General features: G+C 40.5%; 1 protein-coding gene across 23 annotated transcripts in view; it reads right to left on the minus strand.

Annotated features, from left to right (window-relative positions):
- fs(1)h (female sterile (1) homeotic) overlaps positions 1 to 14,045 on the minus strand; it is a 93,808-nt gene that overhangs the window by 13,374 nt on the left and 66,389 nt on the right. For all 23 annotated transcript variants that reach the window (XM_067780790.1, XM_067780788.1, XM_067780786.1 and 20 more), the window contains 4 exons: positions 13,159 to 13,220; positions 3,807 to 4,077; positions 702 to 2,925; positions 452 to 626 (listed from right to left, as the gene is read on the minus strand). In XM_067780790.1, coding sequence (XP_067636891.1) covers positions 452 to 626; positions 702 to 2,925; positions 3,807 to 4,077; positions 13,159 to 13,220 — 2,732 coding nt within the window. The remainder of the gene's footprint in view (positions 1 to 451; positions 627 to 701; positions 2,926 to 3,806; positions 4,078 to 13,158; positions 13,221 to 14,045) is intronic.

Here is a 14,045-nt window from a genome sequence, read left to right on the forward strand (position 1 = left end):
AGCGTAAGCAATTCCTGGAAATAATCGGGATAGGGAGAAGCATACATCTATACACAAATACATACATCTATACTGGGTCCCTTTTCATGTGGGAATGAATGGGAAAAAAGCGGATGAGCTAGCTAAAAATGGAGCATCCCTCGAAGCTTTCACCTTAGACGTTCCAAACAGATTGGACGAAACTAAGGGAAGGCGAAAGTTGCAGGAAAGGCGTGGGTCCTGTAAAGTTTTATGTTTTACGCCGACTCCCAACGGCATCACTGAGAAGCTTTTCATGGCAGAAATACACGCTTGTCGAATCACTGCCGAGGGGCGACCCCGCTTAAAAACCCCTTTTTCTAAATAAAAAACTTTTCTCTCAATTTTCGATGTTACTTTGTCCGGGGCTTGAACCCATGATCTTCAGTGTGGTAGACAAAATCTAAACACAAAAAAAGTATAACATTCTTACCGCTTCACGTCTTCGTCGCTCTTGTTCAAGTCTGCGTAATTCTGCACGTCTTGCTGCAGCACGATCTTGTGGCGATTGCTGTGCGGTACCGGCTGGTGAACCGCTACCCTGGGGCGACGCTTTGATATCGTCTACGCGCGAGTTCTGCACTTGACTGGCATCATGGACACTTTTTCTACAACAAAGCAAGAAATACAAAAATTTTAATTAGTATCAAAATCATGCTTGTCAATTATTTAAATCTACTCACCTGCCACTTTCCATGCTAACATCAGCTGCCGCCGCATGCATATGCGCGCCACCGCTACTGCTTACTGCATGTCCGTGACCATGACTGCTGTGTCCATGTGAATGTCCATGCGAGTGCGCGGACTGTGATAGTGCAGCTGATGAAACAGCGCCATGATGACCAGCGCCGACACCCGCAACACTTGTATTGCCTACAACGCCAACATTGCCAACAAACGCGCTAACAGGAACAGCTATAACATTGGATCCGGCAATGCTATTCGTGCTACTTCCATTACCTGTCACACCGCCACCCACACCAGCACCAACACCAATCGCACCCGTCGGCTGTTTATGATGCTTACGTTGTTGCTCCTTTTCGGCGGCTTCCTTTTGACGTTTTTGCTCCTTTTCGGCAGCTTCCAACAATTTCAGACGATCTGCCTTCTCTTTGGCTTTATTGCGGAATTGTTGAAATGAATCCATGGCGGGTTTGGGCTTATTTGAAGTAGGTGTATTCTGTGGTGAACTGGCCGAAGCGAGCGATGACCATGAACTCGCATTTTTAAGATTTTGCTCATGTGCCGATTTAAAAGCTTGCGCGAAATTCTGTTGATTTGAGCCTAAGTTACTAGAACTGCCCAAACTCATCGAACTGGGGATTTTCAAATCGGATGGAGATTGTAGCGGTGGTGCAACTTGTTGCTTCTTCTCCGGCGGACTAGGCATCATTGATTCTATGGGCTTGGGCGTTATCAATAATTTATTGTGTTGTAAGGGTTGTTGCGCCATCTGATGATGATCGCTCAAGCCCAGTGCATTTGCAGCATCTTTTTTATTACCAGATATCGACAAGTTGCCAGGCATGCCCGTTGCACCAGTACCCATCATCATAGCGGCGAGAAAGTCATTGTGACTGCCACCCATTGATGGCAATCCGTCGAAAATTGAGCCAGTACCAGCGCCACCGGCATGAGACAAACCCAAACCGGCCAATGTTAGACTATCTAATGCACGATCCGCAGCGCTATTATAACCATTATTATGAGCGTGTTGCTGCTGTTGATGATGCTGCTGTTGCTGCTGATGCACCATGGCTTGCTGTAGTTGTTGAGCGGCTACCGCTGCTGCCATAGTGCTAATGCGATTATTAAGACCTTCGCCGAGACCCAATTGCATTAGTGGAAAATGATTGCCATTCATTCCAGCAACGTTATCCGCTGCGCCCTTCGACAGCAGCTCGGACATTAGCTCCATGTGATGATTGCTAGCGTGCGAATGTTGCGCAATTTGCTGCTGCGGTTGTTGTTGTGTCTGTAAATTACCAAAAGCTTGTTGCGCCGCCGAAGTATTTTGACCTCCATGACTACCACCACCATGTGCGAGAGATTGCGTTTGATGTTGTTGTGGGTGCTGCATCAGGTGTGCATTCATTAGGAAATTGTCAGCTACGCTTTTGCCCGCTGCAGCCGTGAGAAGCGGTTGTTCCAACGACGCCAGCGACTGTTCAACGGGATCGTCAAATTGGGGAATTTGCTTAAGACCAGCAGTTAGTAGCGAAGTTGCAGCCGTGGGTGCCACCGTTGCGACTGATGAAGGCGCACTCACAACAGCTGGGACTGATGGGAAAAGACCACCAACCGTCGACATACCCACAGCATTGGCCACGCTCGCAGCGGAGAGTGTGCCCAATCCTAAACCGGCAATACCGGCCGCATCGGCAACATCCATCGACGTCGTCGGCGGCAGTTTGTGTAAATTGCTGGCAACTCGTATGCCACCAATGTTTGTGGTAGTGGTAGTGTTGTTGTTGTTGTTATTACTGCTGCCGCCGCTCGAATTGCTGCTACTACTGTTGCTATTATTGCTATTCGTTTGTGATGTGGTAAGTAGTGAGCCAGTCAACGATGCTGCTGCTGCTGCACTTGCAGATGGGGCGACATGCATGGCGGCAGTATTGGAACCCGTCGACATTGTCATGTCATTGGGTCCATTGCTACCGCTGATGCTGCCAGCAGTGCCGCTGTTGCTTATTGCCGTCGTAGCTCCAGTAGATGCCGTGGGTGCGGCAAGAATGCCACCCATTCTTGATGCACCGACGATAGTATTGTGTGCGCTGTTGCCAACCGAAGTTGGTGTTAGCGTTGTTTTGCTACTGTTGTTGTTTTGTAAAGCAACAGCAGGCATGGTTGCATCTGTCGCTGCACCTGCAAGCGTCGTTGCCGCAGTGGTGGGTGTAACACTCACTGTACGTTGGACGAAACACGCATTACAAATAACATTTACGAGGGGTTTGTAAAACGGGTGACGTGAGACGTTGGCATGGCAAAGAAAGAGGTAAAAGTATAAGGTGTGGTTTTAGTGAAAAAAAATTGTTTTTGAAAACTGCACTGCAGAGAAGGCAAACCGATTCAAATTACCTGGCATTACGTAATTTCCATTACTTGCATACAAAAGAGTAAAATTATCCATTGTAAAAAAAAACAAAAAATTTGATTTCAATATTTTTAGCCAATAAAGGAGCTTTTTCGCCAATTTTTTTTTTATATGTACTGGCTTTTTCAAATTCAATGCACGCCGCTAAGTTCATGTTGAACTTATTAATAATAATCGATGCGATATTAAATTCTATCGAATCTAAATTGTTTACTTACTAAGTGATTGGAAAAAAATGCGCATTGAAAATTCCCATCGATTGTTTAATAACGATAAATATGTATTATTTTAAGCACATGAAAAATGTGTTCTAAATAAATTGTATAGAATCGTATTCAGCATTAAACGATAAATCGATTTTTGTTAGCGATTTATAAAATATTGAGATCTGACTTCTGTATATAATCCAATGTTTTAATTATAATTTCGATAAATTAATGAGGATATATACAAAAACTTTCGAAAGCTATGGAAATTGTATGAGTTTTGAATAGTCAAATCGGAAAAATATAGATTGATATTGTAATAATCGATAGTCACAGTATTCACTTTTGTTAATATGTAAATTAAAACTTTTTATGCTAATATATCGATTACTAGTTCCTGCTGTACTATTCGTTAGCGTATCTCATTTATCGATTGCCTTCTCTGTTAATAACCCCCTCATCCTACTTTCGATCATTCTGCTTACATTGTGCTCCACTACACGCTGCATTTAGCTGTGATGTGGGTGTGGTCACAGGCGGCAACGTCAGACTATTGGAACTTTGTGTTGTTACCGCCGTAGCTGGCACACCGGCCATTGTCGTTGGTTGTTGTTGCGTTGTATTTGTTGTTTGCTGTGTAATAGCTGCTGAGGACGTAATCGATATTGAAACTGTAGGATTACCGCCAACGTTACCAACAGCACTAGTTGATGTCAACATGCTTACACTGGTGGGTGTTACAGTTGAATTATTTACCTAAACATCAATGTATTAGGAGAATTAACAATAATCGTTTTGTTGGTATAAAGTTATCGACTTTGATGGAAACTTTTTAAAGAATCAACAGATCTTAGATTTTTTATTAATAAAAAAAATCGGCCGCACATCTTCGTTAATGCAGTGAGAAAGCAAAAAAGAATAAAAAGGCCCAAGTAATACTCGTTTTTGTTATTAATATACTTCAATAATTTTTCTTTAAACTATTTTTGAAATTTGGTATTAAAATTGTCTGGCCAAAGCCCCTATGGCAGGTGTCTGGGAATCAGGCTGGTCACTTCTAATATCGTTAAGAAGACAATATATTCCAGTGAAATTTGACCAAAAAATAAGAGAAGTAATGCAAAAAGTTAAAATAAATAAACAAATATATATATAAATGCAAGGCGCGTTAACCTACGAAGAGATTTTAGGTCGGACCTATCTTCCAATTTGCGTCGTGCTTCTTTTTTAATTTTCCCTACAAATTGGCGGGATGGGACCTACTTATTTCTATGCCGGCTCCGAACGGCATGTGCCAGGTAGATGCGTTTTAACTGAGAAGCTTTTCATGGCAGAAATACACTCGGAATGCTTGCCAAACACCGCTTAGAAAAATTTTCTTCTAATTGAAAAAACTTGTTTCTAAAATTTTGATGTTGCTTTGCCCGGGCCTGAACCCAGGATCCTCGGAGTGGTAGGCGGAGCACGCTACCATCACACCAAGGCGGCCAAGCTGAAAATCAGTAAAATGGTTTAAAATATAATTATAAATAAAATTATGAAACTCCTCACCATGACAGTGTGTTGAAAATTTTTTATTCAAGGTCAATGGTCAAGAAATTCGAGATTTTCAGTATGTTTCATCGTAAAAGTTTATAAACAAAAATTGAAGATCATAAATTTATCTGCAAAAAACACCTACGAGCCACCATTTCTGAGATATTACGATCCAAAAAGTTGTAATACTATATACATACATATATATTTTTTCCTTCGATAATTGGTGAGTATGAAAACAAAATTAAGGAATGCGGATTTAAAACAAAATAAAACAACTAAAGGTGTCTAAGTTCGGGTGTAACCGAACATTATATACTCAGCGTGAGCTTCAGTTGTACATTTCATTTCAGATAAATTACTTTTGTACATAACATGTGGCACCGCCCGTTTAAAAAACAAAATGTCTCCCCATTTCCTCTTACAATAAAACTTGATAAATGAAATATCATTGATTCAAAACTATTTTTTGCTAAGTTATTGCTTATTATTCTAATCTACGACCCTTTTAAACTTGTTTTAAATCTAAATTGCCGTGTTCTTTAACCGATCCCGTCCATTTTTTCTAGAAATATTTTCTACTGTAGGGAAAATTTGTGTACCCAATTTTATTACGATCTGTTATTTTTTCTTGGAGTTATGGCTCCCGAAACATATGCCCCTATTACCGTTTACAACTCAACTTAATTGGGTTGCAATTAAAACAACTCAACTTTCAGACAACTCAACTCCTGTTTGGTATTACGAATTACAACTTATTTCAGTTGAAGTTGAATTGGTGTTGCCAACCTAAGAAAGTGATAATTTGACAGATAAATGAACAGCTGATCAATTTCTGGCGGAAATTTAAGCATTTGCAAAAGTGATTTTGTTATTACAAGATATTATATGATATCCAATCTAGTTTATAATGGCGAAAATGTTGGTGATTGACATGTCGCGAATACGGAAAACATTCGCGTGATCATTCCAACCCCTTGGAACTACCTAGCATCAAGTAAGAAAATGTTTAAGTGACAAATCATGAGCTTCAAATGAAGTTATTTTACTCATTACTAAACACAATTAAGAAACATTTCTGCAAACGCTTTCGAGGGAAGGATGTACCCCTATTTTAAAATTATGCGCCACACTCAGATTCCTTGCTTATGGCAGCTATCAAAACTACTGTGGAAATGATTATGGTGTTGCGACTGGTTTTAGATATTAATGAGGAGCATATTTGTGAGAAGTGGATTAAAACCCAAACAGCAAAAATTTTATTTTAATCTAAAAGAGGATTCCCAGGAGTAGTGATTAGTATCAATGGGACTCACATTCGCATAATTTCGCCTATTTTGGCTGCATGCGAACAGCCTCGTCCAACTTCGAAATGTCGCTCCATAAAGTGATTCAAGGTAATCCTTCCTTTAAACGTTGTTTTTTCTATAAATGTGTACAAAATTGTTGATTATTGTTTGATTAAAAGAGGTTTAACTACCGGCTTCAAATTTTTTGTTTTTTTTTTTTTGGTAATGTTTTATGAGCACGTGCACTCTTATCAAAGGTGGTATCAAAAGGCGCGTTTCGATCTCTGTTTTTAGGATTCGAAAGCGGAAATTAAGAATTTTATTTCTGTCGAAAAATATTTACATAAACCCACAAAATGGTCCGAGAGGGTCCGAAATATGAGGTCTGATCCACAGTTTTTTTGCACAGAACATCTTTCTGCGTTGGCGGCCTTTGGCCGCGATTTGAAAAATAGCCCTGGGTGGGTCAAACGCCTTTCTGCATTAGTGTGTACAAAAAATCTGGCAAAATACAACCACATGAAAATTTGTAGCGAAATGATATGAAAAATTCAATTTTTCGGATTCTTAAATCGGAGGTCGAAACGTGTCTTTTGATACCAACTTTGAAAATTTTTGTTAAAAATTAGGTGGTGAACCGTCTTGTAAAACGTTATATTTTTCCAAAACAACTGCAAAATTGTGTGAGACAACTGCTAGTAATCAGCTGTAAGATTTTGACGTCTTTGACAACTACACCAACACAAGGTTGTAAACGGTAATGCCACAAATAGTTCGACTAGACAACTCAACCGAAATTTTTTTTGACAGGTTGAGTTGTAATCTGTAATACCGAATTGCGAAATTTCAACCCAACCAGAGTTGAGTTGTAAACGGTAATAGGGGCAATAGATAATTGCTTAGTCATAAATTTGAAGTTTTTCCTATTTATTGTTATAAATCCACTTGGGAAATGAAATACCATTGATATAAAGCTCTTTTTTGCAAAGATATAGCTTATTTTATTCGTCCATGACCTTTTAAAAATCTTTTATATAAAAGTGGGCGTGGTCCTTTACCGATTTCGTTAATTTTTCTTCAAAGCATTCCCTATAGTAAGGGCAACCGCTCTGCCGAATTTAGTTACGATAGGTTTAACGATTTTTGATTTATGATTAATAATATTTGTAAAATTGATTTTATCACAAGTGGGCCACGGCCATTTTAAACAAATTTTTCAAATTTTTATCAAGAGTCTCAATATCAGTCCACACGTCAAATTTCAACATTCTAGGTGTATTATTTACTAAATAATCAATTTTTTTGTGTGTTTCCAAAATGTTATATATATAAAAAGTGGGCGTGGTTATCATCCGATTTCGCTCACTTTCAATACCAATCTATTCTGGGCCCAGATAAGCTCGTGTACCAAATTTGGTGAAGATATCTCAATATTTAATCAAGTTATCGTGTTAATGGACAGACGGACGGACATGGCTCAATCAAATTTTTTATCGACACTGATGATTTTGATATATGGAAGTCTATATCTATCTCGATTCCCTTATACCTGTACAACCAACCGTTATCCAATCAAAGTTATTATACTCTGTGTGCAAAGCACGCAACTCCCTGTTCAGTTGTTCGCGGGGCTAGGGTTTTATACCTGTTCAATTAGCTTGTCTTTTTCCAACCGCACCTGCTGCTCATCAACATATTTTTCATCCTTGGAAATTGGTCAACAATATATCAGAACGATTCCAAACTTTACTCCCACCTGCGCCGGAAAAACTTCTGAGCACAGTTTTTTGCGACTGCTAAATAAGAATGCATTGCTAAATGTGGTTGAAAAAAAGTTTGGACGGTTTTGTTATCTGGCATGTACAAATTGTCAAGGCCGGCTATGTTATGGAAATGTGTGCTTATTATGACGATCAGAACTTTTACAACTTTTAAAACTTTTTGGATCGTAATATCTCAGAAATGGTGGCACGTAGGAAAAAAATCATCGAGACGTTTTTTGTCGATAAATTTATAATCTACAATTTTTGTATATTTATCTTTATGACAGAAGAATCGTTTTGCTGATAATCGCTGCTCGCTTTTTTTAATAGGTGTATGTATCATGTGGAGGATGGGGCCGTGTGTAGAAGTCCACGAAAGTGGGGAAAGCTTCTGACCGCCATTCACCTGGGAATGGCCAGAGCGATTCTTTTGCATGCGGTTCAAGCAGCTCACTACTGCCGGTCGCTTGCGGCCAAGTATCCTCTGGGTAGCCGCTAAACACCCGTTTAGCGGTGAGCTAATGTGAGAAGGCGACAACCTGGCTAGGCCACTCTGACATAATCGGTTTAAGGGCTAGCCGGGGGAGATCTCATCGGCAGCGTCTGTACACCTCTAGGTGCGGCTGCAAGCGGGCGTCTGTCTTGGAGCAAGCGGCTCGCTATATAAACGTGCCAAGTAATATTTTCACCCCCGCTGAGCGGGTTGTGCACTGGGCTTGGGACCCGCCACGTAAAAACATACTCCAATGAAATATAACAACAAGCCTCGGATAAATACAATCTCTATTTATGACGACCATGGCAAACGTTTGAAGGACAATGAATTGAGGGCATGCACCTGGAACGTCCGCTCCCTGAATGGGATTGGTGCAGATGCCCGGCTGGTTGATGTCCTCGTCAAAGCAAAATTTGACATCACCGCCATCCAAGAAATGCGTTGGACGAAGCAAGGAAGAAAGAAGATCAAAAATTGTGACATATATTGGAGTGGCCATGCGAATAAGCGCAGTTTCGGCGTCGGATTCGTGGTGGGAAAGAGACTTTGTCGCCAAGTGCTGGCGTTCACGCCTGTGGACGAGCGTCTCGCCGCTATCCGAATAAAATCAACATTTTTAATATATCATTCATCTGCGCCCATGCGCCGACAGAGTAGAAAGACGAGGAGGTGAAAGACACTTTTTATGAACAATTAGAACGCATATACGAGCGCTGCCCCCGTCATGATATAAAAGTCGTGCTTGGCGACTTTAACGCCAGGGTGGGCAAAGAAGGTGTTTTTGGCCCTACAGCCGGAAAGTTCAGCCGACACAATGAAACTTCTCCTAACGGACTGAGGCTGATTGACTTTGCCGGTGCTCGAAACATGGTCATATCCAGCACGAGGTTCATGCATAAAAAGATACATCAAGCTACATGGCTGTCTCCTGATCGAAATACTCGCAATCAGATCGATCACGTTGTGATAGACGGGCGGCATGCCTCCAGTGTTTTAGATGTGCGCACGATCCGAGGACCTAACATCGACTCGGACCATTATCTCGTTGCAGCCAAAATACGCACCCGCCTCAACGCGGCTAAAACCAAGGAACAAAAAACACAAGGAAAGCTAGACGTCGAAAAGCTTCAATCACAACAGACTGCCAATGATTTCGCAACTCGACTCTCACACCTGCTCTCAGAGAGCACAACTCATCCTGAAGGAATACAGGAGCAGTGGGAGCATATCTCCAAAGCACTTCGTACTGCCGCCGAGGAAAAAATTGGTTACCGGCGGCCACGAAAAAACAACTGGTATGATGAAGAATGCCGCGTTGCAACCGAAAGAAAAGACGCTGCCTACAGGGCTACGTTAAAAGCGAGCGCGACAAGAGGAGTGTGTGGACGCTATCGTGAGTTGAAAAGGGAAGCGAGACGCCTTTTCAGGAAGAAAAAAGCAGAAGCAGAAAGGCGTGAGTGCGAGGAGCTGCTAGCCACCAGGAATAACGCCCGAAAATTCTACCAAAAAATACGGCGACAGACGGAAGTTTTTAAGATCGGGGCAAACTCCTGTAGGAATGAAAACGGCGACCTTGTAACTGATGTTCAGAGAGTGCTTAGATTATGGAGGAAATACTTCTCTGCTCTCCTAAATGGAGGCAGCAATTCACCGCGCAGAGATGAAGAACCCGATCCCGCAATCGATGATGATGGAATATATGTCCCCCCGCCCGATTATGACGAAGTTAGAATAGCAATAACCATATTGAAAAACAACAAGGCCGTGGGCGCTGATGGATTGCCTGCGGAGCTATTCAAGTTCGGCGGCGAGGAGTTGGTAAGGCGCATGCAGCAGCTTCTTAGCAAAATATGGGCGGACGAAAGCATGCCCGACGGTTGGAATCTAAGTGTTCTTCGCCCAGTCCACAAGAAGGGGGATACTGCAAAATGCACCAACTATCGTGGAATCAGCCTTCTTAATATCGCATATAAGGTCCTTTCAAGTGTATTGTGCGAAAGATTGAAGCCCACCGTAAACCGGCTGATTGGACCTTATCAGTGCGGCTTCAGACCTGGTAAATCCACCATCGACCAGATTTTCACAATGCGCCAAACCTTGGTAAAAACCCGTGAAAAGAGAATCGACACACATCACCTCTTCGTCGACTTTAAAGCCGCCTTCGACAGCACGAAAAGGAGCTGCCTATATGCCGCTATGTCTGAATTTGGTTTCCCCCCAAAACTTATACAGCTGTGCAAAATGACGTTGAGCAACACCATCAGCTCGGTCAGAATTGAGAAGGACCTCTCCGAGCCGTTCGAAACTAAACGAGGTTTCAGACAGGGTGAACCCCTGTCGTGCGATTTCTTTAATTTGATGCTGGAGAAAATTATACTAGCTGCAGAACTTAACCGCACTGGAACAATATACTATAAAAGCGTGCAATTACTGGCATATGCTGATGACATTGATATCATCGGCCTAAACAACCGCGCTGTTAGCTCTGCTTACTCCAAACTGGAAAAAGAAGCGGTAAAGATGGGTTTGATGGTGAATGAGGACAAAACGAAGTACCTGCTGTCATCGAGCAAAGAGTCAGCGCATATGCGCCTTGGCAACCACGCTACTGTTGGCAGCCATAATTTCGAAATAGTAAAAGACTTCGTTTATTTGGGAACCAGCATCAACACTAGCAACAACATCAGCACTGAAATCCAGCGAAGAATCTCTTGCCAATAAATGCTACTTTGGACTAGGTAGGCAATTGAAAAGTAAAGTCCTCTCTCGGCGAACGAAAATCATACTCTACAAGTCACTTATCGTACCCGTCCTGCTATATGGGGCGGAAGCATGGACCATGACAACAGCAGATGATGCGGCTTTGAGAGTGTTCGAGAGAAAAGTTCTTCGAAAGATTTATGGACCTCTACGCGTTGGCGATGGCGAGTACCGCAGAAGATTTAATGATGAGCTGTACGAGCTATACGCAGACAACAACATAGTCCAGCGAATTAAAACGCAGCGGCTGCGCTGGCTAGGCCATGTTATGCGAATGAAAGATGATGCTCCGGCCAAGAGATTGTTTCTATCGGAACCCGCCAATGGAAGCAGAGGTAGAGGGCGGCCCCCACTCCGTTGGAAGGACCAGGTGGAAAACGATTTAAACTCCCTTGGTGTGACCAATTGGCGCCGGTTGGCGGAGCGAAGGAGCGACTGGCGCGCCTTGTTGGACGGCCATAATCGTTTAGACGGTTAAGCGCCAATTAAGTAAGTAAGTATGTATCATGTTACTCTAGTTTATATTCCACCTCTAAACAGCTGTTTACCGCAATAACCAAACATTTATTCACCCCTATTCTGCATTTCGATTACGTTCCCGTTCTACGCTCCGCTTTAATCGAAGCTGGGTATTCTGCATTACGACGGAATCGTAATGAGAAGAGGAAGAGCAAATGATTTTTCGAAATCAGCTGTTTGCACGGAATGTGTGAACATTGGAACAAAATAAATTAAAGAAAATTTGTAAGAAACACTAAAAAACGTTTATATTTTATTATCCACGCCATTTTGTACAAAAAAGCAATAGAATATATTGCCGCAGTGTTATATTTTTTTGAGTGAAGTGCTTTCATAATTGGTTGTTTTTGTCGTTCTTTTGGCCGATTCCCTGCCGTCGCCACCAAGTTTTGTTAAAACGGATTCCTGCACGAATATAGTTGACCTTTTCTGAATTTTATGGATGCTAATTTCATTGCACTGGCCTAAAATATTTTATAAAGATTTATTTATTCTTTCCCCAAGGATTGTTTACGTTTTCGCTTCACCTTCCTCTACTCCGGCAACTTGCTTTGGCATATAACTGAACCCAACCAACAGGCACAAATTATAGCTGTCTATTATAATGGAATCAATAGCCGCGGCATTATTTGTGGAGTTGGAAAGCAACGCATACGAAAATGGCCAGGCGAGAATGGAAAGGCAAATATTGCGAGATTTGTGTAATCCATTTGAGATGAGTGGCGAATTGTAAGAAATTGAACTTAAAAGTGGTAAAGTTTAATGACTTTTTTTATTATTTAGTTCAAAAAAAAACTTTCGACTAAATAAGGATGCTTTCAAGTATGTGTTAGATACTTTTGCGGGGCAAATACGTCCAAGGACTTCGACATCGACATGTTGTTTTTTACCTGGAAGCATATAAAAAAACAATCATCAAGCCTTCTGCGTTTCTTAACAAGTTTTACTTACATTTTTGTTTAAATTCTGTTATAAATTAATAAAAAAATAAAAAGAAAATATTTTTCCGCCAACTAATTTGCAACTTAGAAAAACGGAACTACTATCGAAATGCAGAATACACAAAATCGAACGATTCGAAGTTGGATCGAAAGAGATTGGAACACAGAATACCAAAATTGCCAAAAAAAATTCCAATCCAAGTCGAAATGCAGAATAGGGCTGATTATGAATTATGAAATGAGCAATTGTTTGTCTTCGCTTTACGTTTAACTGGTGAATATTATAATAATTAAAACTGTTTAAGCTTAGTTGAGTTGGAGAAACCAGCCTTACATGTGTTAATACATTTGGGAAAACATTCGGCATAAGTACACAAAAAACAAACGGAATTAAATTTTCCAGGGTTTCCCTCACCCCAGTTGACCGGCTCAGCTCGGCTTTGTGTTCTTGTGTGTCAGTATTTTGTATATATTATGTACATACATACTTTTAGGCCAAAATCCAAAAATGTCTTACAGGCACTAATACTCACATTATTACTGCCACTTGACTCGCGAGATTTCTTCTTTCTGGGTGGACGACTATCAACATCACCTGTACGTAAGATAAAATATATTTTTTTATAAAAGAGAGCGATTGTGACAACGCCCACTACTTTAAGATATCAGAACTAAAATTTTTTCATCTTAATGTCAAAAATCTGTGAGTGGAAAAATCGTATTCATTATGTATTTAGCAAAAGTTTATTCAAAGCTTCAAGTCTAAGACTTCGTTTTATTTTCTAAAGGATTTTTATAAAAAAAATACTAGCCCGATTCGAAATACATATTTATATCCTATTTTTATGCGATGTGAAATTAGGTATTTCCATTTTTTTTTAATAAATGTTTAAAAAACAAACGATTCTGAAAATTTTACTGCCTTTAACCCATTAATGGTCAAAGCTAAACAACAAAAGTATATTTGAATATTTTTTAATTAAAACGGACATATTTCAGATGTTAAAAAGGAAATGAATGAAAAAAAGTTTGACGTGGCCACATAAAAAAAAATAAAAAATAATCAAAAGTAATCATTAAGTTCGGGGAATTTGTCAATAAAAACAATAAAATGAAGCTTGAGTAAAAATTTTAATAAACTGTAATAACACAGACCGACAGCATTTCAGACCCAGAAACCGGACTATATATTTTCGAAGGTTTTGATGCGATGAATCGAAATCTAGCCTCAAAATTGCTCTATCAGCTGTTATATCTATATCCTAACCTAAAAGTGCAAAAAACACCGTTTTTGCCCATATTTGAGGTTATGTAGCCTTGCAGATATTTTCTTTCACCAAAATTAAGGGATGGCATCTTTAAATACAAATCTTCTTCTTTCAAATGGCGTTGAGTTTGCTCAAATATCATTTTTTTTTTT

This window comes from Eurosta solidaginis, chromosome 4, assembly GCF_040869045.1.
Source record: "Eurosta solidaginis isolate ZX-2024a chromosome 4, ASM4086904v1, whole genome shotgun sequence".
NCBI lineage: Eukaryota > Metazoa > Arthropoda > Insecta > Diptera > Tephritidae > Eurosta > Eurosta solidaginis.